This window comes from Ursus arctos, unplaced genomic scaffold, assembly GCF_023065955.2.
Source record: "Ursus arctos isolate Adak ecotype North America unplaced genomic scaffold, UrsArc2.0 scaffold_16, whole genome shotgun sequence".
NCBI lineage: Eukaryota > Metazoa > Chordata > Mammalia > Carnivora > Ursidae > Ursus > Ursus arctos.
The window spans coordinates 39,955,119-39,978,605 of record NW_026622830.1 but is presented as its reverse complement, the minus strand read 5'-3'; the positions used below and the strand labels follow the sequence as shown (position 1 = coordinate 39,978,605).

Below are 23,487 nucleotides of genomic sequence, written 5' to 3'. Positions count from 1 at the left end.
AAGAAGATGTGGTCCATATATACAATGGAGTATTACTCAGCCATCAGAAAGAACGATTGATTACCCAACATTTGCATCAACATGGTTGGGACTGGAGGAGATTATGCTAAATGAAATAAGGCAAGCAGAGAAAGACAATTATCATATGGTTTCACTCATTTGTGGAACATAAGGAATAGCAGGGAGATCCTTAGGAGAAGGAAGGGAAAAATGAAGGGGGTAAACAGAGGGGGAAATGAACATGAGAGACTGGACTCCAGGAAACAAACTGAGGGTTTTAGAGGAGAAGGGGGTGGGGGGGGATGGGCTAGCCTGGTGAAGGGTGTTAAGGAGGGCACATATTGCATGGAGCACTGGATGCTATACACAAACAATCATGGAACACTACATCAAAACCTAATGATGTACTGTATGGTGATAAATAAATAAATAAATAAATAAATAAATAAAATGGGAAAAAACAAAAAAAAGTAACATTTAGAGTCAGTGCCAATTCCTTGTCCTGACCTGGCCACCCTGTGACTGCGAACCTTTCTGAGTCACTTAACTCTGGAACTGCTTTCCTTGTCCTTCAGGTTAAATGGGTGAATATTATAGTCCTCTGATTATATGCCTGAAAGTTGTTAACAGGTGCCCTTTTCTTCCTAAAATCCGAACAACAGTATTACACATAATTTACACATGCTTATTTCACAGGGTGGATATTAACGGCACAAAATTTTATCCTCCACCTCCGAATAGAGCATTTGCTGTTGATGATGAGGACATTTAAATGCTAGCTCCCCACCCAGTTCAGCTGCCTGAAGTCCTTTTAGTGCACCATTTCCGACTGAGCATGCAAGCGTGACTATAAATTTCCCCTGACAGAAACCACATCACCTCATCAGCCATATAAGAAAATGACAAAACAACCAACTGTGAAAGCATGCCTGCCAAGGTTCCAGCATCACTGCAGTGGGGGGAAACGCACTTGTACAAGATAAAAGTGGGGCTGGATGAAGCCCGAAAAACAAGCCCTGATGTACCTGTCTTCTCTAAGCTGCAACATATAGGAAGTGTGTTGGTGCCAGTGAGACCGGGGTTCCAGAAAACCCTTTGCTCCTCAAAGCCACATCACCAATCCAGGGATGGAAAGAGGGCCCAAGAGGAAGTGGCATGATGCTTTCTTAGTGATGAGCATATCTCTAGCAAATAAGAACAGTGGCTAAGGTCCGTGTGTTGTTACTTCACTAAATCTTCACAGAAACCTGGGGAAGTTTAGTATAGTTTTCTGGCTTCTTTTCAGCAGAGAATTTTTATTTATTTTTTTAAATTTTTATTTTTTTTTAATTTTTTTATTATGATGTAAAGTTCCATGATTTATTACTCGCGTATGACACCCAGTGCACCATGCAATACGTGTCCTCCTTAATACCCATCACCAGCCTATCCCAGTCCCCCACTCCTCTCCCCTCTCAAGCCCTCAGTTTGTTTCCCAGAGTCCATAGTCTCAGCAGAGAACATTTAGGTAGAAAGAAACACAACTAGTCAGCTAGATAGTGGTCAAGCCAAGATTCAGACTGGTCTGTCTTACCTCAGTGCCCATGGTCTTTCATTTAACCTTGAACTGACTTTAAAGCTCAGTGTCAGCAACAGAATTGGAACCCGGTGAGAGAAGGAGGAGAAGGTGCTACACCCCATCCATCCCAAGTTTTCTCTGCTTTGTAGGGAGAACACTAGAGTATGAAGGGAGTAAACATCTGCACAACTGCACTTAACTTTAAAAAGAACCATAAAGTCATCAAAGATACCTTGATGAGGGTAAAAAGGGAGAATTACTCTTCATAAGAAAAAAGAAGATGCCTAATAAAAAAATGACCAAAAGAGTTGAACAGACACTTATTAAAAATGACTAACCAGATGGTCAGTGTGCATGTGAAAAGATGCTCAACATCATTAGTCAGTAGAAAAATGCAGACTTGAACCACAGTGGAAATGACTGCATACCCGCCAGAATTGCCAAGACGAGAAACCACAGCACCAGGTGTTGGCGAGATGGGAAGCAATGGGATCTCTCACAGCCACTGCTGGTGGGAGTGCCAGGTAGTTAAACCACTTTGGAAAACCGTTTGATAATTTCACATACAGCCGAACACTTTCATACTCCAAGACACAGCATTTTTACTCCTGAGCCTCTGACCAGCAGAAATCCCTCTATACACTCATCAGAATGCCTTTGGGGAAATGTTCATAGCAGCACACTTCCTAATGGCCCAAAACTAGAAACTAACCAAAAGCCCAGTAACAAAAGACTGTTGAACAAATAAATGGTGGAATGTTCACATAGTGGAGTAGTATGCTGCCACAAGAATGAGCAAACTGTCGCTACACACAGCAACATGAATGGATGTCACAGACATGAGGCAGCGTGGTGAAGGCAGACGCGGAGGAGTTCACACTGCATGGTACCATTTACATAAAGTTCAAAAGTACACGACACTTAGCTACACTTGTTAGAAGTCAGGCTAGCGCCAACCTTTATAGAGGGTGGGAGGGCGTGACTGGGAGTGTTTGGGGGGGTTCCTGGGTGCTGAGCATGTCCTCTTTCTTGATCTGGGTGGTGGTTCCAGTGTGTTGAGATGTTGAAAATTCATCAAGTTGTTCATTATGGTGTGTGCATTTTATGTATATTCTTATACTTTAATACTAAGTTTTGAAAGCACTCTGTATATCAATGCTAGTTCTTAATTTTTGATTCTCACGGTAGTAATAAAAATTTAAATCAAGTAAGAGATTTGCATATGTATAGAATAGGGATTTTTGTGGCATATTGTGACCTATATTGTAGAAGAAATGTTGTTAATTTTTTCTCGATAATTCTTCATTGGCTTCTCAATTTGTCTGAACCCGACAAGGTGAGGAAGGCAGGAAGTAATGAATTTCATCAACACCAGCAATTATTGCTGCTTAGCTTTCATTCAACCAGAGCAGCACTGGCTGGTCAGGCTCTCACCAGATTATAGAGTTCTTTCTTGCCTCCCAGTCTATAATAAAACTTATCTTTTTATTGCAATTTTAATACCTCCAAGAAGAGAAGCACAAAGAAAATAACTATGAAATCCCAAGACCTGGCTAAAAACAAATTCTGAACCTTTATTCTCTAAGGAACAAGGTGAAAAGATTCAAAGAGAGGTCCTCTTTTCACACAGGAATTCTTCATTTGTAACAGTAGCTATAAAAAGGCAATATGGAATGTTTAAAGAACCTGAACAATGGTCTCAGAACTGTTTTACAAAATGTTCAGGTAGTGTGCAAGTTAATTTTCAAATTCTTATCTCAGCACAAAAATAATTGAATTCTAGTGTAAGGAGGGGACTAGAAGAAGAACAAACTTGTGTTTTAACAAATAAAACTTGTGAAACGCCATCTGGCAAAGAGTCTGATATGTTGCCTGAGACAAAATATTGAGACTCAGGTCTGTTTTTCCTTTGAGTTCCCGTCCCTCCTCATTTGACCATTGTGGAATCTTGCCCTGTCTGCTTGAGGTCCCATAGTCGGTGCGTGACAAAGCAAGGGAGGACCTACCATCTTTAAACTTCCAACCTCTTCCTCTTTTCACGCCATGATAGCAACGCCAAATAATAGATTAATAAACACCCAAGGGTCATTGGTGTGATATTAATACGTCTCTTATAAAATATCTATTTCAGCTTTCTACCCTTGAGTTCCCTCCAAAGAAACTATTTGGAAACAAGGATGAACGTGTGATTGCCGAGAGGCGAAGTCACTTAGAGGTAATGGAATTAAGCTTTTGTTTCTCCGGGTACAAATTGTGCCATCTGATTGACCAGTGAGAATTGTTCCTGTTATAAACATCGTGGCTCTTGTTCACGGGTGTGAAGGTGCTGTTTCATTAACACCAGAGGTGGTGGCAGTGTAGATGAGAAAGGAACAGTATCAGTCTACTTGAAATGTAAGCCCTTATCCCCCTCTGGTCTAACAGAACGTTTTTCTGGCTTGGAAGGAGATAACATTTATTCTAAGGGTTAGGAAGCAGGCTGCGGGTGAGAACTAACTATTCACAGAGACAGATGGTCTGCAATACAGAATGAGGTACAAAAGCTTGCTGCAAAAAAACTTGCATTAATTAACTGAAGATATATAGTATTGCATTATTGTTACTTTTTTGAGAGAGCTGGAAGCGAAAAGACACACACCTATTTTGGTCATGGTTAGGTTTTGTTTGGCTTATTTTAATTTCATCTTCTGAGCCGGCTACATATAGAACTTTGGTTCAACACAACTGTTGTTTTCCAAGTGCCCGTGGGCATTGTTGGCTGCTTTGTATGGTTTGTATTTCTTTTCCAGGTAGAGTTGCTTATTTGGTTGGAATCGGATGCTAATGGGGCTGAGTCTTGGTGCCAAGGCACGGTCACCGGTGTCCTGGGTGGGATCTCTTGCCACCGAGGCGGGCAGGATAAAATTACAAATCGCTGACTGCAGTCTCCTGTCAGCAAGCTTTCAGGAGGCCTCTCAAAGTCCGCTTTGCTACTTCTTTAAGAGGAATAATAATAAGACCTATTGCAAGTGAAATCAAGTAAGAGAAGGCCCAAGAGAGCCCCTTCTGAGTGGTGAAGTGCTACCTAAAAATTCTCTATTATTCTCATTCCTCCTGATAACCAGTGTGACTTAATGCCAGGGATTAGGGAAACATCCAGAGGCTGGGGGGTCCAGTGAGAGCAAAAGAGGGGGAGAAGTGGAAAACAGAGAGAAATGAAAAATTAGGAGATTATGGTCCCTGAGGGTTTTGAGATCCTCATCTAGAACTGCTCTGAAGGAAGAAGAGTTTCAGGGGATAGCGTGCTTCCTGGCATTTGAGTGCCACTGTGAGAGTGACGTGTTCGAAGAGGTCCTGGATCTATGAAGTCTGGGCCTTGAATGAGTCATGGCAGGTTTCTAAAAATCATTCTGTGCATTGGCATGACCCTGACACCCAACTGGAGAACTTGCCTTCAAGGGAAAGATTAGCGTGGTGAGCCTGCTCAATTAAGGTCTCTTAAAGGTCTGATGGTATCATATAAAAAATGTAAAAATAAGGATAGCACTGGGGATGGGTTTCTCTACCTACCCTTTACTTGCCTCACTTATCTAGACTTGCCTTTAATGGCAACATGGAGGATGATAGGCTGTAAAAACAAGTGTGTAAACCAACAGGAAAGAGACCGTTGTCACCCCTAGCTTCTTGGAGCTCCAGTTAAACTCACGTGGCGCCCGGCTGTGCCACAGCAGATGGGGCGTCCTGTGTGCTGTTTGTGTGTGGGCTCTGCCCATTCAAGCTTCCGGGGTCAGAGCCCAGCTCAGGTCCTCTTTCGTTCCTGGTATTTAGGTGGACCCATGTTTGTTCCTTCAGTCTCTCTTCCCTAATCACTTAGCCCTACTAAAGCCATCAACTGTCGATGAACGGAGTTCTGTGTTAACATCTCTGCCTACAAAAGGACCCCTTCCATCGCCTGTGACTGTTAGTTACCTGTGACGTTAGCCTTAAAGAATGGATCCCACCCCTCATGGAAATAGGCACTTATGTTTTAAATTAAATGTGTTTCACCTAACGTTGACGGTTAAATCTTAGAGTATCATGTCCTTTTCAAGAGCGAGTGTAATTCAATTTCACTTTAATGGAATATTAATCTGAGATTCTTAAGTTAATTTCCCACAACTATTGTGACTTTATTTTTTTTAATTTAACATCAGAAGTCACTGTTTGATTTAGTGTATTTTCATGTGAAAATTAACATAATTACTTTCTCTGAGTTTCCTGTTCAATTTAGTTCAGTATACATTTATGTAATTCCTAATACATCCTGGAGACAGTGCTAGGTATTATATAGAGTATAAAGAGAAATGAGACATTTCTTTCCCTCTAAAAGCATATATTTAAATTTCCTATATGAAACTTTACCTAGAGATAAAATTAAATACATAAACATATACAGAAAAATGGATTTCAGTAGACCACATCTGAGCTAATACACGCTATTATACATAGTGTTTGTTCAAAAGGAATTGTCTGACTATTTTTAAAATCCAGACATGCAACTGTGTAAACCTCCTCACCCTGAGTAGGTTTATAAAGCAGTGTTTTAAGCAGGCATTCATTGTGTTTTGATCTGCCTTTCTATTAAAATGTGTCTAAGATTTGGACCTTGTGTTTATCAGCAGAAAGTGTAAAATATTTTCATCTTAAAAACATAGACACTATGTTGTGACCACATTATATAACCTGTTACAATAATTATTTGTAAAAACGACAGGTAGTAGTAGGACTTTCTAACTGTCATGAGATGTTTTCGAGACTGATTGTCTTCCTTTGGAAAGAGCGGAATTAGCTGTGCGTGCGGCAGTGGTAGTGTGAGTGTGGGAGCCCGGGGGGGTGTGGCGCTGAGTGTACAGCGCCATAAAAGGCAGGAGCGAGTGAGAAGGTGACAGTGGTTAGGGGAGGGGTAGAAATATGACCTCCGGTGCTCTCACTGATAACCTCCTACATGCTCCCCCACATGAAGTTATCGGGCCAGCTCTAGTTGGCATCTCACGCAAGCCCGCTCAGCACTTTTGCTCACAAAGAGCCATAGAATCTTTGAAGGTTTGTAAGATGGGAGGACCTCCCCCTGGCTTCCCTGGTGGCTCTGGAGGAACCATTTCAGTGTGGGCGTGCTTGTCGTGGGCGGACCCTGCCCTCCAGGAGTGAGAGGATTCTGATAGCAGCACCCCCCACGTGTGACATGCCTCCCAGGCTCGTACATCCCTTCTTGTAGCTTGGACAGCAGCCCGGAGACATATGTTGGCAGATACAATAGTGGAGGTGACAGGAAATGAATACATCAGTCTCTGCCTCATGAATTATTTTGAGCAGAAAGGTTCTTTTTACTATACTTGAAGCCAGATACCATTAACATTAGGTCGAACCATAAGAAATTGCCAGTGTTGTAGGTCAGAATGGTGCAAAATTGGCAGCATCCTATGCTTCCACGTAATGCTACTGCTATCTCCCATTTCCTAGGTGTTTACTGAGTACCGGGCATGAGTGAAATGCACGAATAACATGGTGTCTACTCCTCCCAGTTAGCTTGTGAGGTGAGCTCTATTCTCATCTCCGTTGTACAGGCAAGGAAATCAAGGCCTGAGGAGGATAAAGAAGGTCTTACACCTAGTCACTGACAAAGCCTCGGCTTGTCCTAGAGCGTCCTTCAAAGCAAGCCCCTCTCTTAAGAATCGGCGCTAAGTTTGGAATGGAATTGGGTCTTCCCATAAAGAAATGTCTTTTCCTTTGAAGAAACATCTTCCAGGATTATACCATAATGTTAACTAAGATCCACTGCCTGATTATTTCTTCTTAAATACCTTTTTTTTCATTCAGCAATTATCGAGTGCCTACTCTGTGCCAAACAGTGTTCTACACTGAAAAAACTCTACAACAACACAGTGTTCCTCATCTCTTTTTTCCTCTTCTCTTAATTGGCCACGGCGATGAGAGTGGCCTTTCATTATAACCTTGTCTTTTTTTGTTTAGGGAAAAATGCTTTTCATTAATTGTTGATTTTTAAATAGTCACTTCATGGCTCATCAAAGGTTCTGAATCTCAATTGCTTATGGCTTTGTGTATTTTTAAAGCATATCTTTAGCCTTGATGTCACATTATTCCAGTGCAGATTTATTTCCTATCTGAATTAGTATAGAGCATCAACTCAGAATATCTTTAAAGAGAATTTTGTGACTTTAAACATTACATGCATATATTATATATAAAACACAAATGTCATTTATTATTATACGTATATCCAAATGGCTGTCAAACTGAGCTTGACTAAGTAAAGTGCGGTACGATACTTACTAACACGAGGGCCTAAACACAGCTCTAGGATATACTGCTTCTCAAGCTTCAGTGGTCATTATACTCCATCATTTATCAGTACTTTTGCAAAACGAATGAGAACTAATTACTAGAAACGTGAAGTGAAAAAAATGAAATAGAAAGGTCATACGAAATGCAAGCAGAATTCTTTTTTTTTCAAGATTGATTTATTTGTTAGAGAGAGAGAGAGAGCATGAGTTGGAAGGGCAGAGGGAGAGGAAGAGAGAATCGCAAACAGACTCCCTGCCACGGGGCTGGATCTCATGACCTGGAGATCATGACCTGAGCTGAAACCAGGTGTTGGATGCTTAACCAACTGTGCTACCCAGGCGCCCCCCTCACCCCCTCCATTTTTTTTTTTTTTTTTTTTTTTACAACACATCGATTCAATAGACATGAAAATACTCTGTTAAACTGTAATACAGGTGTCTACAACACGGAGCCCGTCTTGAACAGCACTATTCTATAATATCCAAGAAACCTCACCTCCACTTCTGTTAAGACTCCTGTCACTGTTTGGCTTCTGCCAAAAGATATGTTTATGTCTCACACCTTCTCTGTTGTACTCTTAAGTTACTTGAAGGCAGCAGTCTTGACATCTCACTGAATTCTTAACCTCCCATGATATTTCACACATGCCTCACAGATTCATTGAATTATTCAATGAATATCAGAAAATTTGCCCACATTAGCCCCAAATTAATGAGTTTTTTTGTTTTGCTTTTGTTGATTGGTGAGAGGTGCATTTTTGGTTACTAATTTCAGAGAACATTATCATACACTTGGAGACATTTCTGGTAATCATCTTAATAGTCTGTCATTTCAAGGAGTGATCTGTAATTAATGAAAACAAGTGAAATCCTCTAAAACGATAAAGCTTTCCAGAATAATATAACCGCCTTTGGAAGTAAGAACCTGAGAGATTTCTAGGAAGTTTTCTTGAAAGTACTAAGAGCATGCAGCAAGCCCAAGGCTACTTTTCTTCTTCCCCATTTTCATCTCCTAAGCTAAGGCCTTATTAAGAAGAGTAAAAAGTGATGTGGTAACTAAGCGTGTGGGCCTTGGGACAGATCATCCAGTCTTGAATCCCTGTGCCCTTTTGGGGTTATTTAATGTCACTCGTTCAAGTTTCCTTATCTGCAAAATGAGGATAAATACCACCAGAAGCACCTTCCTAGAGCTGATCTTAGGATTGAAGGGGGTCATGTACATAATATGGACTCTGGTACAGAGAAGATGACCCCAGACTGCTGGGCGGTCCAATGATGGCAGTGAAGCTGCTGGTAATGGCGGTGCTGATGACAATGACAACAGTGATGGAGCCTTTACTGCATGTTTTAGATGTGTTTGCGAGCTGGGGAAGGACAAAAGAGCACCACCTGCCAGCAGCTATAATATGTAACAGTATGAGTATCTCAGTTTGTCACATGTACGGGAAAAAGCATCTGAGGGCAAAGACACCGACATTATGGGGATATTCTTATTCATGGTGACACCTGGAGGATGCCAGGAGTCTCTCACGGTAATGCCAGCCTTTCTTTCAACCTGTAAAATTATAATCTGAAAACTAGAAATGTCTTCTGATGGTTTAGCCATAGTCAAGCTGTTCTCCACTGTGAAAAAAGAGAAGAGGTGCAGGATCATTACGAAATGAGCTCACTTCCTCCACAGTTCCATAGCTTCTGTTCCCAGCTGGTCAGTTGTCTTTGCATGGGTCCCAGGTCACTGACTGCAAGACTGTCCACCATGGGATCCCCAGCTGACACCTGTTATAGCTCCTGAGCTTCTGCCCCTGAAAAAGTAGGCAGGTGTCAGTGCCTTTCAGCAGAAACCCCAGAAATATACCTCTTTTTCAACAATGTTAGGTTTATTGATTCACTGCACTAAGAAAAGACATATACAATGCGAAGTATGGGGGCATCCCAGCAAAAAGGTGTTACAAAGAACTTACGGTAGGATTTGGCCTATTTTAGGTGATTTCAGGGAGAGTGAAAGGAAGTGGGGCTTTGCTCTGGACTGGATGCTGGGCTGATACTATGCTTGGGTGTCTTTGTAATTCTTACCTAGAAGGCAAGAAGAGAGTTATGTTAAAACTATGGTTGATAAAAAAGCAGTCACCTATATGAGCCAGAATAGGGTGATATTTGTTCATATTCATGATTTGAACAATATTCATGCTTTTGTCTGTGTCTGGACATGATTATGGAGTGGTCCTTGTGTGTATGTGTGTGGCTTCTTGAGGATCAGAGCAGACTTGCCTGGTGTTAGTATTCTTTGAAATTGTTTACGATTGACAAGAGAACACTACAACTTAGCTGTGAGTTCCAGGCCAGCTCCTAGCTGCTTTCCTTTCCTTTCCTTTTTCTTTTTCTTACAATAAAGGGATGCCCAGAGTTTATAGGTGTTATCTTTTCTCATGGAAACAGTGCACTAAATGAAGAGTTGTTTCCCAAAAAAGTCGTGGTAGTTCAAATGCCTTTTCTACCAAATATGGGCATTAGTGGTGGTTGTCAGTATTGATGCCACCGCTACTGCCCCCTTCCCCCCACCACTGCCAAGAGTCACTTTTCTGGCTTATGGTGTCTGTGACATATATAGTCTGGTTTTTCTGACTAACAACAGGGCCTCAATCTACTAGTTTTATGTTAGTTTCAAACCTTCAATTTCTTTTTTTTTTTTTTCCTGGCTATATTTGTAGAACTCTTTCTTGTTTCCTTGGACAACCCTAGCTGACATTATCTTGTTTATCTTCTTTTCATCTAGATTTGCATTTGGTGGGCAGCTTCTTTTTTATTTATTTATTTATTATTTTTATTTATTTATTTTTTTGATGTAAAGTTCAATGATTCATTAGTTGCGTATAACACCCAGTGCACCATGCAATACTTGCCCTCCTCACCAGCCTATCTCATTCCCCCACCCCCCTCCTCTCTGAAGCCCTCAGTTTGTTTCTCAGAGTCCATAGTCTCTCATGCTTCATTCCCCCTTCTGATTAGGGGTAATCAAACCTTCAGTTTCTAACAATAGAATTGTTGGGTTTAGACATTGTATAGGTTGAGCCCTTTCAGTTTCCAAAGTAAATTTCAGGAGGTAAAAATCCTTGACTTTTCTCATTCGTTTAGCCATCTTAAAGATATCTAGCAATTCTATGCTTAATTTAACATCTTTTCTATCGCCATTCTGCTGATCTTACAAAATGGATAATGGTCGAACCATTATCAAACGTAGGCAGAGATTTAAGAAATACTTCACACAAAGGACCATTTTCTTCTTCGTTAATGTTTTTTCTTTTCTCCTTCTGGTTATCTGGTTATTCGCATTAACTGTTTTTTGTTATTAGTGCATTGCCACCATCGCCAGTAGCAAAGCATTTTCGAAGGGGGTTAAGCGACTGTCAGCACGTTGTTAGAGGAGACTGAGCCAGTTTGGCAGCTGTTCCACATTGGTGCTTCGTGGAATTGGGAGAACTGAAAGTGCTGTGATCCTGGGGCTAAGATTCGGAAAGGAGATAGAAAACTGTGTGGAATTGGAATAATGTGGAAGGTTCTAGAGTCAGACCTAGGCTTGACCCTGTCTCTGTGATACACCAGTATCTGTATGAACTTGGCAAGTTTCTTCCCTCTCTGAACTTCAGTTTCTCACCTACTCTGTAAAGTTATTGGAATTACCTGAGAAGTCATATATGCTAGCAGTAAGCCCTGCCATAAAGTGGGGAGAAGGAAGTATGAGAAAGAATGAACTCCAGAGGCAAATGCCTGTCAAGCCTTTTTTGGAATTGATGAACCATTATGGCAAAATTGCAGGATACCAGGTTAAGACCCAATAGTCAATTGCATCCCCATATACCAATAATGAACAAGTAGAATTTAGAATTAAAAATACAGTATCATTCACATTAGCACCCACAAAAATTACATACTTCGGAAAAATCTAACAAAATCTGTATAAGATCTACATGAGGAAAATAAAACTCTGATGAAAGAAATCAAAGAACTAAACAAATGAGATATTTCCTGTTCATGAGTAGGAAGACTCAATGTTGTCAAGGTATCAGGTCTTCCCAACTTGATCTATAGATGCATTGCAATCCCAGTCATAATCCCAGCAAATTATTTTGTGAATATGGACAAACTGACTCTGAAGTTTAAATGGAGAGGCAAAAGATCTAGAATATAATATCGAAGGAGAGGAACAGAGTTGGAGAACTGCTACTACCAACTTCAGAACTTACTAGAAGCCATAGAAATCAAGACACAGTGTGTTACTGGCAAAAGAATAGACAAAGAAGTCAATGGAACAGAATAGGGAGCCCAGAAATAGACCCACATAAATATAGTCAAGTGATCTTGGACAAAGGCACAAAGATAATACAATGAAGCAAAAATAGTCTTTTCAGCAAATGGTGTTGGGACAGGTGGACATGCCAAAGGGGGAAGTGATGAATCTACACATAGACCTTACATCCTTCACAAAAAAGAACTCAAAATGGATAAGAGATATACACATAAAACATAAAAGTATGAAACTCCTAGGAAATAGCATAGGAGAAAACCGAAATGACCTTGGGTATGGTGATGACCTTTTAGATAAAACATCAAAGGCACAATCTGTGAAAGAAATAATTGATAAGCTGGAACTCATTAAAATTGAAAACTTTTGCTCTACAAAAGACAACACCTAGAGAATGAGAAGACAAGCCACAGACTGGGAAAAAATATTCGCAAAAGGTATCTGATAAAGGACTCCAAAACCAATGAACTTTTAAAATTCAGCAGTAAGATGATGAAAAACTCAATTAAAACATGGGCAAAGAGGCACCTGGGTGGCTCATTCGGTTGAGTGTCTGACTCTTGATTTTGGCTCAGGTCATGATCTCAGGGTCATGAGATCGAGCCCCACATCTTGCTCTGCTCTCAGCAGGGGTCTGCTGGAGATTCTCTACCTCTCCTTTTGCCCCTCCCCCCTGTGCTTTCACACACTCTCTCTCAAATAAAAAATAAATCTTTAAAAAAAAAAAAGTACGAAGTCCTGAAAGACATCTAACAAAGAAGACATACAGATGGCAAGTCAGTTTATAAAAAGCATGTTCATCAACATCGTGTCATTAGGGAATTGCAAATTAAAATAACAGTGAGATGCCTCTCCATACCTATTAAAATGACCACTGAGGGCTTCAGAGGGGTGGGGGGTGGGGGATTGGGATAGGCCAGTGATGGGTATTAAGGAGGGCACATATTGCATGGAGCACTGGGTGTTATACACAAACAATGAATCATGGAACACTACATCAAAAACTAAGGATGTACTGTATGGTGACTAACATAATAAATAATTATTATTAAAAATAATAAAAAAATAATAAAATGACCAGAATCTAAAACACTAAGGACATTAGGGGCGCCTGGGTGGCACAGCAGTTAAGCGTCTGCCTTCGGCTCAGGGCGTGATCCCGGCGTTATGGGATCGAGCCCCACATCAGGCTCCTCTGCTATGAGCCTGCTTCTTCCTCTCCCACTCCCCCTGCTTGTGTTCCCTCTCTCGCTGGCTGTCTCTATCGCTGTCGAATAAATAAATAAAATCTTTAAAAAAAAAAATAAATAAAAAAATAAAACACTAAGGACATCAAATGTTGGTGAGGATGTGGAGCAATATGAACTCTCATTCATTGCTGGTGGGAATGCAAAATGATACAGCCACTTTGGAAGACAGTGTGAAAGTTCCTTATAAAACTAAAGACACTCTTACCATTCAGTTCAGCAGTTGCACTCCTTGCGGCTTGCCCGAATGAATTGAAAACTTATGTCCACACAAAAACCTATACGTGAATGTTTATAGCAGCTTTATTAATTAACTGCCAACACTTGGAAGCAACCAAGTTGTCCTTCAGTAAGTGAATGGTACATCATGGTACATCCAGAAAGTTAAATATTGTTCAACACTAAAAAGAGACGAGCATTCAAAGCCATGAAAAGACATGGGGGAACCTTAAATACATATTACTAAGTGAAGGAAGCCAACCTGAAGAGACTGTATATTGTATGATTCTAACTATATGACATTTGGAAAAGGCAAAACTACAGAGACAATAGAAGGATCAGTGGTGACTAGGGTTTAGGGGGAAGGGAGGGATGAATGAGTGGAACACAGAGGATTTTTAGGGCAGTGAAGCAACTCTGTATGATACAACACCAAGCGTGAACCCTAATGTAATCTGTGGACTTTGGGTAATGATGTGTCATTGTCAGTTCATTGCTTTATAACAAATGTCACACTCTGGTGTGGAATTTTAATAGTGGCTAAAAAATTTAAAATAAATCATCATGCAATCACGTCGTACATTTATAATTTCCTTCCTTTCCTTCTTTTTTCTTCTCATTCCTCTTTCACTTCTATCCTCCCTCCATCCTCTTATTTTTCCATTGTCCCTTTATTGCTTTGCTAAACAAAAAGAGGGAAGAAGAATTGATGGATGGGTCGGTGAGTGGATTTGACACCATTGCACATTTTTCTTAAAAGTGTGAGGTTAAACTGTTGTTAAAAGAAAGGTATTCATCCTCTAAGCAAATAATATTTTTCATACATATGTTATCCACTTTTAAGCAAGTGATAATTTATGTTCCATCAAGATTGGCTCACTCATTACTCTGAAACTTGAAAGTTCTATATTATCTATCTTTACCAGGCACGGTTTTTATTCACTCTTTCTTTCCAAACTCAGAGTAGATATCTATGTATGTATGAATCAGTGCTTTTCAGAGCCTGCAGATTAATGAGGTGCCCATCCAAAGAACAATCTTTGCAAATTAAAACATTTCAACACAGAAACAAAGAAGGAAACCTCTTGTAATCCCATGCAGCCGTAAAATAAAGTTAAAGGCCACTTGGAATACTTATGCAATTGACAAATAGTTGCAAACATCCTTTCCCCCTGCAATTTTCATATACTCCTACAAAGGCATTTTCACATTGATATTTGGTTCAGAGGACCTTTGTGCTCTTCTCTCTTGTAGTATCACTTGGGATATTCTCAGTGACCTATTATTATGTTTAATTACACAGTATAATTTGTAAAGAGTTTTTCTTCAGTGTCACTTAAAAAAAAAACACAGAAAGCTCAATATAGGTTGCCCTTTTCTCTACCTCTTAACTTTCTCCTGTACTAAAACTAAATGTCCCTTCATTCTGTCAGTTTAGTGTGAAGAGCCAGAAGGACTTGAGCACATTCATTTTAGCACCAAAGTGTGGTTAGAAATTCTCATGGAAAAGAGGAGAACATCTTCATGGAAGGACATGACAGTTCTTGTTGGTAATCTTTGGCAATTCTTTGCAACCCATTCTGGTTCAAAAGAGGATTTGGCTTTCCCTAAGAGTGTTGTGTTTGTTAATATCAGGTGTTCAAAGACTTCTTCATATCAAAGAATGCAGTCCCATTACATCTGCACATTTCTGTTCTGTGAAGGTTTATGCAACCAGCTCCAATGGGACAAATATCGACGCATTAAAGAAACTTTGAAATAGCATGATATAGAAATCAATGACCTATTACCTCCTTTTTTCACTTTATTTCTCATGACAATATTTACAAAACCAAAAAGAATAATGTAATGAACCCCACTGACCCACTGTGCCCTCCCATACCACCCAGCTTCAGCATTTCATTAGCATGTGTCCAGTCTTACTTCACTTGTATCCCTACACCTGGCACTTCGCACACACATGATTAGTTTAAAAGCAATACCATACATCATATATTTTATCCATAAGTATTTTAGGATGTACCTCTTAAAAAGCAAAACATTGTAGTTTTTTATTTTTTATGTATTTTTTTCTCCAAATTTTTATTTAAATTCTAGTTAGTTAACATATAGCACAATATTAATTTCAGGGGCAGAATTTAGTGATTCATCACTTACATATGACACCCAGTGTTCGTCATAACAAGTGCCCACATTAATACCCATCCCCCATTTAGCCCATCCCACACCCACTTCCCTCCATCAGTCTTCAGTTTGTTCTCTATCATTGTCTCATATGGTTTGCTCCCCTCTCTCTTTTTTTTTCTTGTCCCATATGTTCGTCTGTTCTGTTTCCTAAATTCCACATGAGTGAAATCATACGGTATTTGTCTTTCTCTGACAGATTTATTTCTCTCAGCTTAATACTTTCTAGCTCTATCCACATCGTTGCAAATGGCAAGATTTCATTCTTTTTGATAGCTGAGTAATATTCCAGTGTATATATATACCACCTCTTCTTTATCCATTCATCTGTCAATGGACATCTGGGCTTTCTCCATAATTTGGCTATTGTTGATCATGCTGCTGTAAACATTGGGGTGCACGTACCCTTTGAATCCGTAATTTTGTATCCTTTGGGTAAACACCTAGTAGTACAATTTCTGGGTCATAGTGTAGTTCTATTTTTAACTTTTTTGAGGAAACTCCATACTGTTTTCCAGAGCGGCTGGCCCAGTTTGCATTCCTGCCAACTGTGTAGGAGGGTTCCCCTTTCTCCACATTCTCACCAACATCTGTTGTTTCCTGTGTTGTTCATTTTAGCCATTCTGACCGGTGTGAGGTGGTAGCTCATTGTGGTTTTGATTTGTATTTCCCTGATGTTGAGCAATGTTGAGCATCTTTTCATATAGACACTCTGTTTTTTTAAAATATAACCATTATCATCACACACACACACACACACACCCTAAAAATTAGCTAATCTCTTAAAATAAATAACCAGTGTTCAGGCCACACTAATTTTCTCTAGTTTTGTTTTGCTTTGTTTTGTTTTTCCAACAGATGAATCAAGACCCAGAGTATATCCATACATAGCATTGGTTGACATGCCTCTAAAGTGTCTAATGATCTATAGCTTTCCCTTCTCTCTTTTTTTTTCTATCTGTTGTCGATGAAACCATACCATTTATCCATTGAACTCTTACTTGTGGGTTTTGCTAATGGCATCCTCATATTGTCATTCACCAAACTTCTCTAATCTGCATTTTCTGAAAACAAGTAGTTAGATTGAGAGCCTTGATCTAGTTTAGGTTTGCCTTTTTTTTTTTTTTTTTTTTGCCAGAACACTATAGGAGTTACTGTCCTTCCCATCTCATCTCAGAAGAAGTGTGTGGTGGTCACTTGTAATCTTTGGTCTTTATGAAAGCAGTACACTGACAATGACAGTCATTGCCCATGCTCAGAACTCCTTCCCATGCCTCGATTGTCCCGCATGTGTCAGTCTATGGTTCTTGTCTCCAAAGAACTCTTAATTCTGTCAGAGCAAGGACAACTCAGCAAGTAATTACAGGCCACCGTCACAGCTCCAGCGATAGTCACAAGTTCCTTTTGCATTTACCAGGGTATGTGTTTTCTGGAGCAGTGGTTCCAAAATCTGTATGGCTGACCTTTGAAATTATCTTGAAAAAATATATTTTTGGACTTTGTTCCAGTATATTTTGATTCAGCAGAATGGGGGTGGGACCCATGAAAGACGAGAGTGGTATAGAGATAGACAAGGAAGGGAAAGCCAGATCCCAAAGCCATCTCCAGGACTTTGGACCTGATCAGTGGACAGAGAGGAGCCGGTGGAGTGTTTAAGTGGAGGAGTGGAGGGATGAGCAGGTGGGAGCACGGGAGATTGGAGGCAGGAAGGACAATGACCAGGCTGTTGCTGTCTTCCGGTAAGATAAGACTGTGGCCTGAAGGACAAGGTGATGGCGCTTGGGATGAAGGAAAGTGGATGGATAGATACATAAGAGGTAGAATCAGCATGGCTTGTCATTCCATTGAATGAGAGCTGGGTATGGTAATGGAAGTTGCCCAAGACCTGGCCCTCTGTCTTCACAGTGAAATCTGGTATTAACTGTATCTGTGAACTTTACATTTCTGCATGTAACTCATGGTATCTAAATAGTGTTTTGGTTTTTTACTGCTTCACTAATTTGAGGTTTGGAAACAGGAGTAGTTGGGGTTCTCCAGAGAAACGGAACCAGTAGGGTGTGTGTGTGAGTATAAAGAGATTTATTATAAGGAATGGCTCACAAAATAATAGAGGCTGAGAAATCCCCATATCCACAGTTAGCAAGGTGGAGGCTGGGGAGAGCCAATGGTGTGGTTCCAGTCTGAGCCCAAAGGCCTGCGCACACTGAGAGCTGATGGTGTAAATTCCATTAAAAAAGCCGGCAGTCTTGAGACCCATGAAGAGCTGATCTTTCCATTCACGGCCACCGGCAAGAAAAGACCCATGTCCCAGCTCAGTGCCTCTGAGGCTGAAATTCCTTGAACTCATGGGAGGGTTGGGCACTTTTTTGGTTCTGTGCAGGCCTTCAACTGATTGATGCTGCCTGCATTAGGGAGGACGATATCTTCTTTACTCGGTCTGTTGACTCAGATGTTCCTCTCACCCCAAAACACCCTTCCGGACAAACCACAATGTTTGATTAAGTATCTGGGCAGTCAAGTTGAGACATAAGATTAACTGTGACAGAAGCCATTCTGCTCACCCCAGATACAGGTGCAATGGTAATTTTACTATTTTTTTTTTAAAGATTTTATTTATTTATTCGACAGAGATAGAGACAGCCAGCGAGAGAGGGAACACAAGCAGGGGAGTGGGAGAGGAAGAAGCAGGCTCATAGCGGAGGAGCCTGATGTGGGGCTCGATCCCACAACGCCGGGATCACGCCCTGAGCCGAAGGCAGACGCTTAACCGCTGTGCCACCCAGGCGCCCCGGTAATTTTACTATTTGTTGGGCTTTTAATATTCTAATATCAGTCCCAACTACAATCCCACCTCATGTGCCATCCTAGCAGTAAATCAGTAACATCTGTCATCTCTCCAGCTCCCTTGCTCATTTACAAGGTGTTTGGGGCTTGACAAATACCTAACAGAGATTCTCCAACTCTTTCCTGTTTATTGAAATGGCATCAGATGAAAGTAATGCAGCACAGCTCAAGATGGCAGGCTTAGGAGCTGTGCACGCTCCGTTCGTGGGGTTCAGAATAGAACATTTTTCATTTCCCTGGTTACTTTTAAAAGCAAAATGAAATGAAGCCTGAGCATTGCAGTGCTAAACAGCTGGAGGGTTGTTCCTCCTCTCCTCCTAGATACAGCGAGGCATCGCTATTTGTTTTCTTTTATTAAATGTCTCATTGCCTCCGAAACAGAAGTAGATATTACAATTGGCATGGACCACAGCAGCCTGCAGCATAAGCTTGCTTCCCTGTCGCCCCTACCTGGAGCTAGCTTGCCTGCTTGTTCAGAGACAGATGTCAGCTTCAAGTTGCTATTGACCTTATTGTTTACTCTGCTTAATTAAATACCATTTTAATATTTTCTCATCTGCCACCCCTTACAGCTCACATTCATGCTGTGGCACAACACGGGGGAGAAGGAAAGGTCTTTTAAGCCGGAGCACTTAATTAGCTCTCAAGCCCCAGGGGGAAAGCATCGGATAGAAATACAGCTAAAAGTAGGGTAGAGAGTAGCCGTACCTGAGATGGTCGAGAAAACATTGACCCAACCTTCTGATGATGCCCATATTATTTAAAAAATTGTTTTGGGGGACGGCGCCTGGGTAACTCAGTTGGTTAAGCATCTGGTTTCGGCTCAGGTCATGATCTCAGGGTCCTGGGATTGAGCCCCGCATCAGGCTCCCTGCTCAGTGGGGAGTCTGCTTCTCCCTCTCTCTCTCTCTCTCTCTCTCCTTTTGCCCCTCCCCTGCTTGTGCTCTCACACACACTCTCTCTCTCAAATAAATAAATAAAATCTTTAAAAACATTGTTTTGGAATTAATGACTATTTTGAATCCTGTATATGATAGTGACATGTTTGTATTGTTAATTTCTGCTGGTACTCCTGTTTGTTCAGTTATGCTTGCTTGTGTCTGCCAGAGGCTATTTTTCTCTGGCCCCAGTGTATACATCATACTCGGTGTAAATAAAAGAATGGCCCCACCTTGAGGTTCCTAGTCCCTTGCTGGCACTGTCAGGTGACCACGTTGTCATTTAGCGCCCCTGACCGTGGTGTTTTAAATGCAGTCACCATCTTTTTTTTTTTTTTTTAAATATTTTATTTTATTTGACAGAGATAGAGACAGCCAGCGAGAGAGAGAACACAAGCAGGGGGAGTGGGAGAGGAAGAAGCAGGCTCCTAGTGGAGGAGCCTGATGTGGGGCTCGATCCCATAATGCCGGGATCACGCCCTGAGCCGAAGGCAGACGCTTAACCGCTGTGCCACCCAGGCACCCCTAAATGCAGTCACCATCTTGTTAAGACTCATTGGAGGAGGAATTTTCTCATACAATGAGGTATTATTATAAAATAAGCAAGTAAATCATGATACAAAATATAGTTACACAGATTTAATTATAGATTATATTATACATATATAGGCATAGTAATAAATATATAGGTATAATATAGAAATAGGATCTAGATGTGTACCGAGATGTCAATTACAGATGTAATTCAATATTGTATATGGATATATAGAAGTATTACAACAAAAGAAAAATCCGTTCTTGTGAAAACACAGGAGTTCCTGGAAGTGCCGGCAGCCAAGCTCCGTTCCCTTAGTGGGGGTAGCCCGAGTGGCTCGCTCCTGTGGAGATGCCACAGTCCAGCCCTGTGGATGGTAGCTAAGAGGTGTGGCATGCAGGGAGCTAATGGGTAGCTCTTTATCTTCCGAATGCTCTGGAACCATTTTGACCATTAACTCACTTAGGCCCGCTTGTGAGCCACAGTCGCCTCTGTCTTACAGCCTAAGGTGGCAATAAAACTTGGCATTTTTATCTGTTGGCATTTTAAATCTGTTAAAAATGCTTGTTTATCCTTATGAGAATAATGAGTAAGGTTGCCGTGAATCGGAAAGTCCTCATCAGAAAACTAAAAATGCTAACGACTAAGTAAGAACACTGGGGAGGCAAGGGCAAAGCCCCCCCCCCCCATTACCCTCGCTCCCCAGGGCGGTCAGCAGGCACCACTGAGTGAAGGGCTCCCTCTTCACGGCTAACCTTGGGATCCCCCTTCATCACCACCAGCCTCAGTCCCGTGCCACAGCCGTTCATGTCCCCTGGACTCCCGCGATTCCGGCCACAGCCGTGGAGAATAGCCTCACTGTGTGCCTCAACAGCCCAGGGCTCTCCCCCCATTTCTCCTTCAGGCTGCAGCCCAGAGGTTGGACGGAGGTGCAGGGCCTGCAGGTGCCTCCTGAAGTGAGAGACAAAAGTATGACAAATGCGCCTGCCTCCTCCCCTCAGGGATGACTCCGAAGCACATTCCGTGTGTTCCTCAAAGTGTCCTCAGCGGGACCGAGTGCTGCCCTGGGTAGTAACCTGAGTATCGACAGCCCTGTACTGCCTCCCTCCTTTTTCCTCTCTCGCTTTCCCACCCCTTTGCCTCTGCGACCAAGATCATCCGAAAATAACCTCCTCCTGGCTCAGCTTTCACGGGATAGCAGACGGAGGCACTGCCCAGAGGTAATTGCTCTTCTGGTTGGGCATATAGCCCTTCTGACCATTTTTCCAATGAGAGAGAGATTAAAAAAAAATTTTTTTTAATAATTATGGACATGCTCAAGTAGTTCTAGTAGGCTTTTCTGGAAAGCAGTCCTCTGCCTTCTGGGTGGGTGTACCCTCCATTCCCCTTTCCCCAGCAGCAGCCCTCATGATACCTTTTGGTATTTTCCCACAGACTAAAATTGAATTCGTGGATTGCTTCTTCCTCATTTTTGTTTCAATGTGAGGTGCTATCTATTAACATCCCGCTGTGGGTGGTGGTTCCCTAACACCCACCTTGACCCCGCCCCCCTCCTAACACATGTGGGGCAACAGCCACCCCTGCTCCGCCTGCCCAGCGGGGTGTGAGGACTATACAAGAGCAGCTCGTGTCTTTGCTCAGGTTATTACGTACCCATCGCTGACTCAGCTTCAAATGCTTGGTCAGTTGCACGAATCTCCTGGAAACATTGAGACCATCAGGTATTTCGTGAACACTGTCTCCTTAAAGAACTCTCTTCTGGAAACTTCTTTCCTCTTCTAGTCCAACTGAGCCATAGGTGCTCTGGTCTTCATCCCCATCATCCTTTGCTGTCCCTTAAATTGTTTCCCTGGCTTCCTGTGCCCCATGTTTTCCTTTCTCGATTGACTCCCTGATTTTGATGGAGCATGTCTCTAGTAGCTTCCTGAGAGAGAATATGTCTGACCATGTCCTTCTTCACCCACACACCGGCTGGATATATATATTAGTTGGAAACCATCTTCTTTCAGAATTTCAAGGGGATTGCTTCATTGTCTTCTACCCCCAGTGCTGCTGCGAAGCAGTTCAGAGCCAGTTTGATTCTTGGTTCTTCGTAGGCGACATAATACTTCTGTCACCCCTTCCAAAAGCGTGTAGGGCCTTCTGCTGTGCCCGGGGTTCTGAGTGTTCATGGTTCCACTTTGGCGAGCAGCCCCTCAGTTCTGCGGGACAGTCCACATGCATTCTCTCTCTCACATCCTTTATTTCTAAGCAATTTTCGAGATGATTTCTCCTGTTGTTTCTTTCTGGAATCCCATTTGTTTGTGTTGATCCCCCTGGCCGGGTCCTGCTTGAATTTTCCTGTCTCCTCTGTTTTCCATTTCTTTCTGTCTCTCTCTCCTCTCCCGCCCCTTCAGTTGGTCCTTCTCCAGAAAGGGTTTGAGAAGCACTGTGCAATGGGACCCACCACATTCTTGCTTCCCTTGTTTTAACATGGTGCTTGTTACTTTTGCATCTCCTAGTGCTGTTGCAAACCTGAAGGCCTGTCTCTTACTCCCTGCACTAGTCAGTTGTATTTATTTCTGTTGACTTCTGTACAGTTCCTCTTCATACGTTCCCTTTGTTGCAACAGCCCAAAAGACATACGCAAAATTCTTTTTGCGCATCTGTGTATTTTAAGAAGCACTTTTTCTGTCTAGTCTCTACTAGTTCTCTGCTCATTGTTTATCAACATTTGGGAAACCTTTTTTTTTTTCCTCAAAGATTTTATTTATTTGAGAGAGAGACTGAGAGTGCAGTAGAGCATGAACGGGGTGGAAGGCCAGAGGGAGAGAAGCAGACACACCGATAAGCAGGGAGCCCGATGTGGGGCTCGATCCGAGGACCCTGAGATCATGACCTGAGACAAAGGCAGCTGCTGAACTGACTGAGCAGCCCAGGTGCCCCTCTTTTTTATAAATTTGAATTAGACTTTCTCGAAGATGCTTCAGTTCCCTTAGCTCCATTTATTTAGATTTGTTTTCCAAGTAAAGTGTGCTTTTTTTTGAGAGAGAGAGAGAGAGAAGGAGGGAGAGAGAGAAGAGGAGATAGGGGGAGGGGGCAGAGGGAGAGGGAGAATCTCAAGCACGCTCCACCCATGTCCAACACAGAGCCCAACATGGGGCTTGATCCACGACCCTGAGATCATGACCTAAGCCAAAATCAAGAGTCGGATGCTTAACCAACTAAGCCACACATGCGCCCTATAAACTGTGCTTTTCCTAAAGGTACTCACTGTGGCCTTTGCCAGTGAACCTCTGTACTGTCCTTTCATTGCTTTTGAAAACTGCATTTTTATTTTAGAATTCAGGTAGTTATTTTTTT

At 41.8% G+C, this 23,487-nt stretch overlaps 1 protein-coding gene across 10 annotated transcripts in view; it reads left to right on the top strand.

The window, feature by feature from the left end:
• The window catches only part of KIF16B (kinesin family member 16B), a 304,938-nt gene that overhangs the window by 243,696 nt on the left and 37,755 nt on the right, over positions 1-23,487 (top strand). For 8 of the 10 annotated variants that reach the window (XM_048222081.2, XM_048222078.2, XM_044385671.3 and 5 more), the window contains one exon: positions 3,690-3,773. The exons of the other annotated variants lie outside the window; for them this stretch is intronic. In XM_048222081.2, the coding sequence (XP_048078038.1) occupies positions 3,690-3,773 (84 nt within the window). The remainder of the gene's footprint in view (positions 1-3,689; positions 3,774-23,487) is intronic. 10 annotated transcript variants of the gene reach the window in all.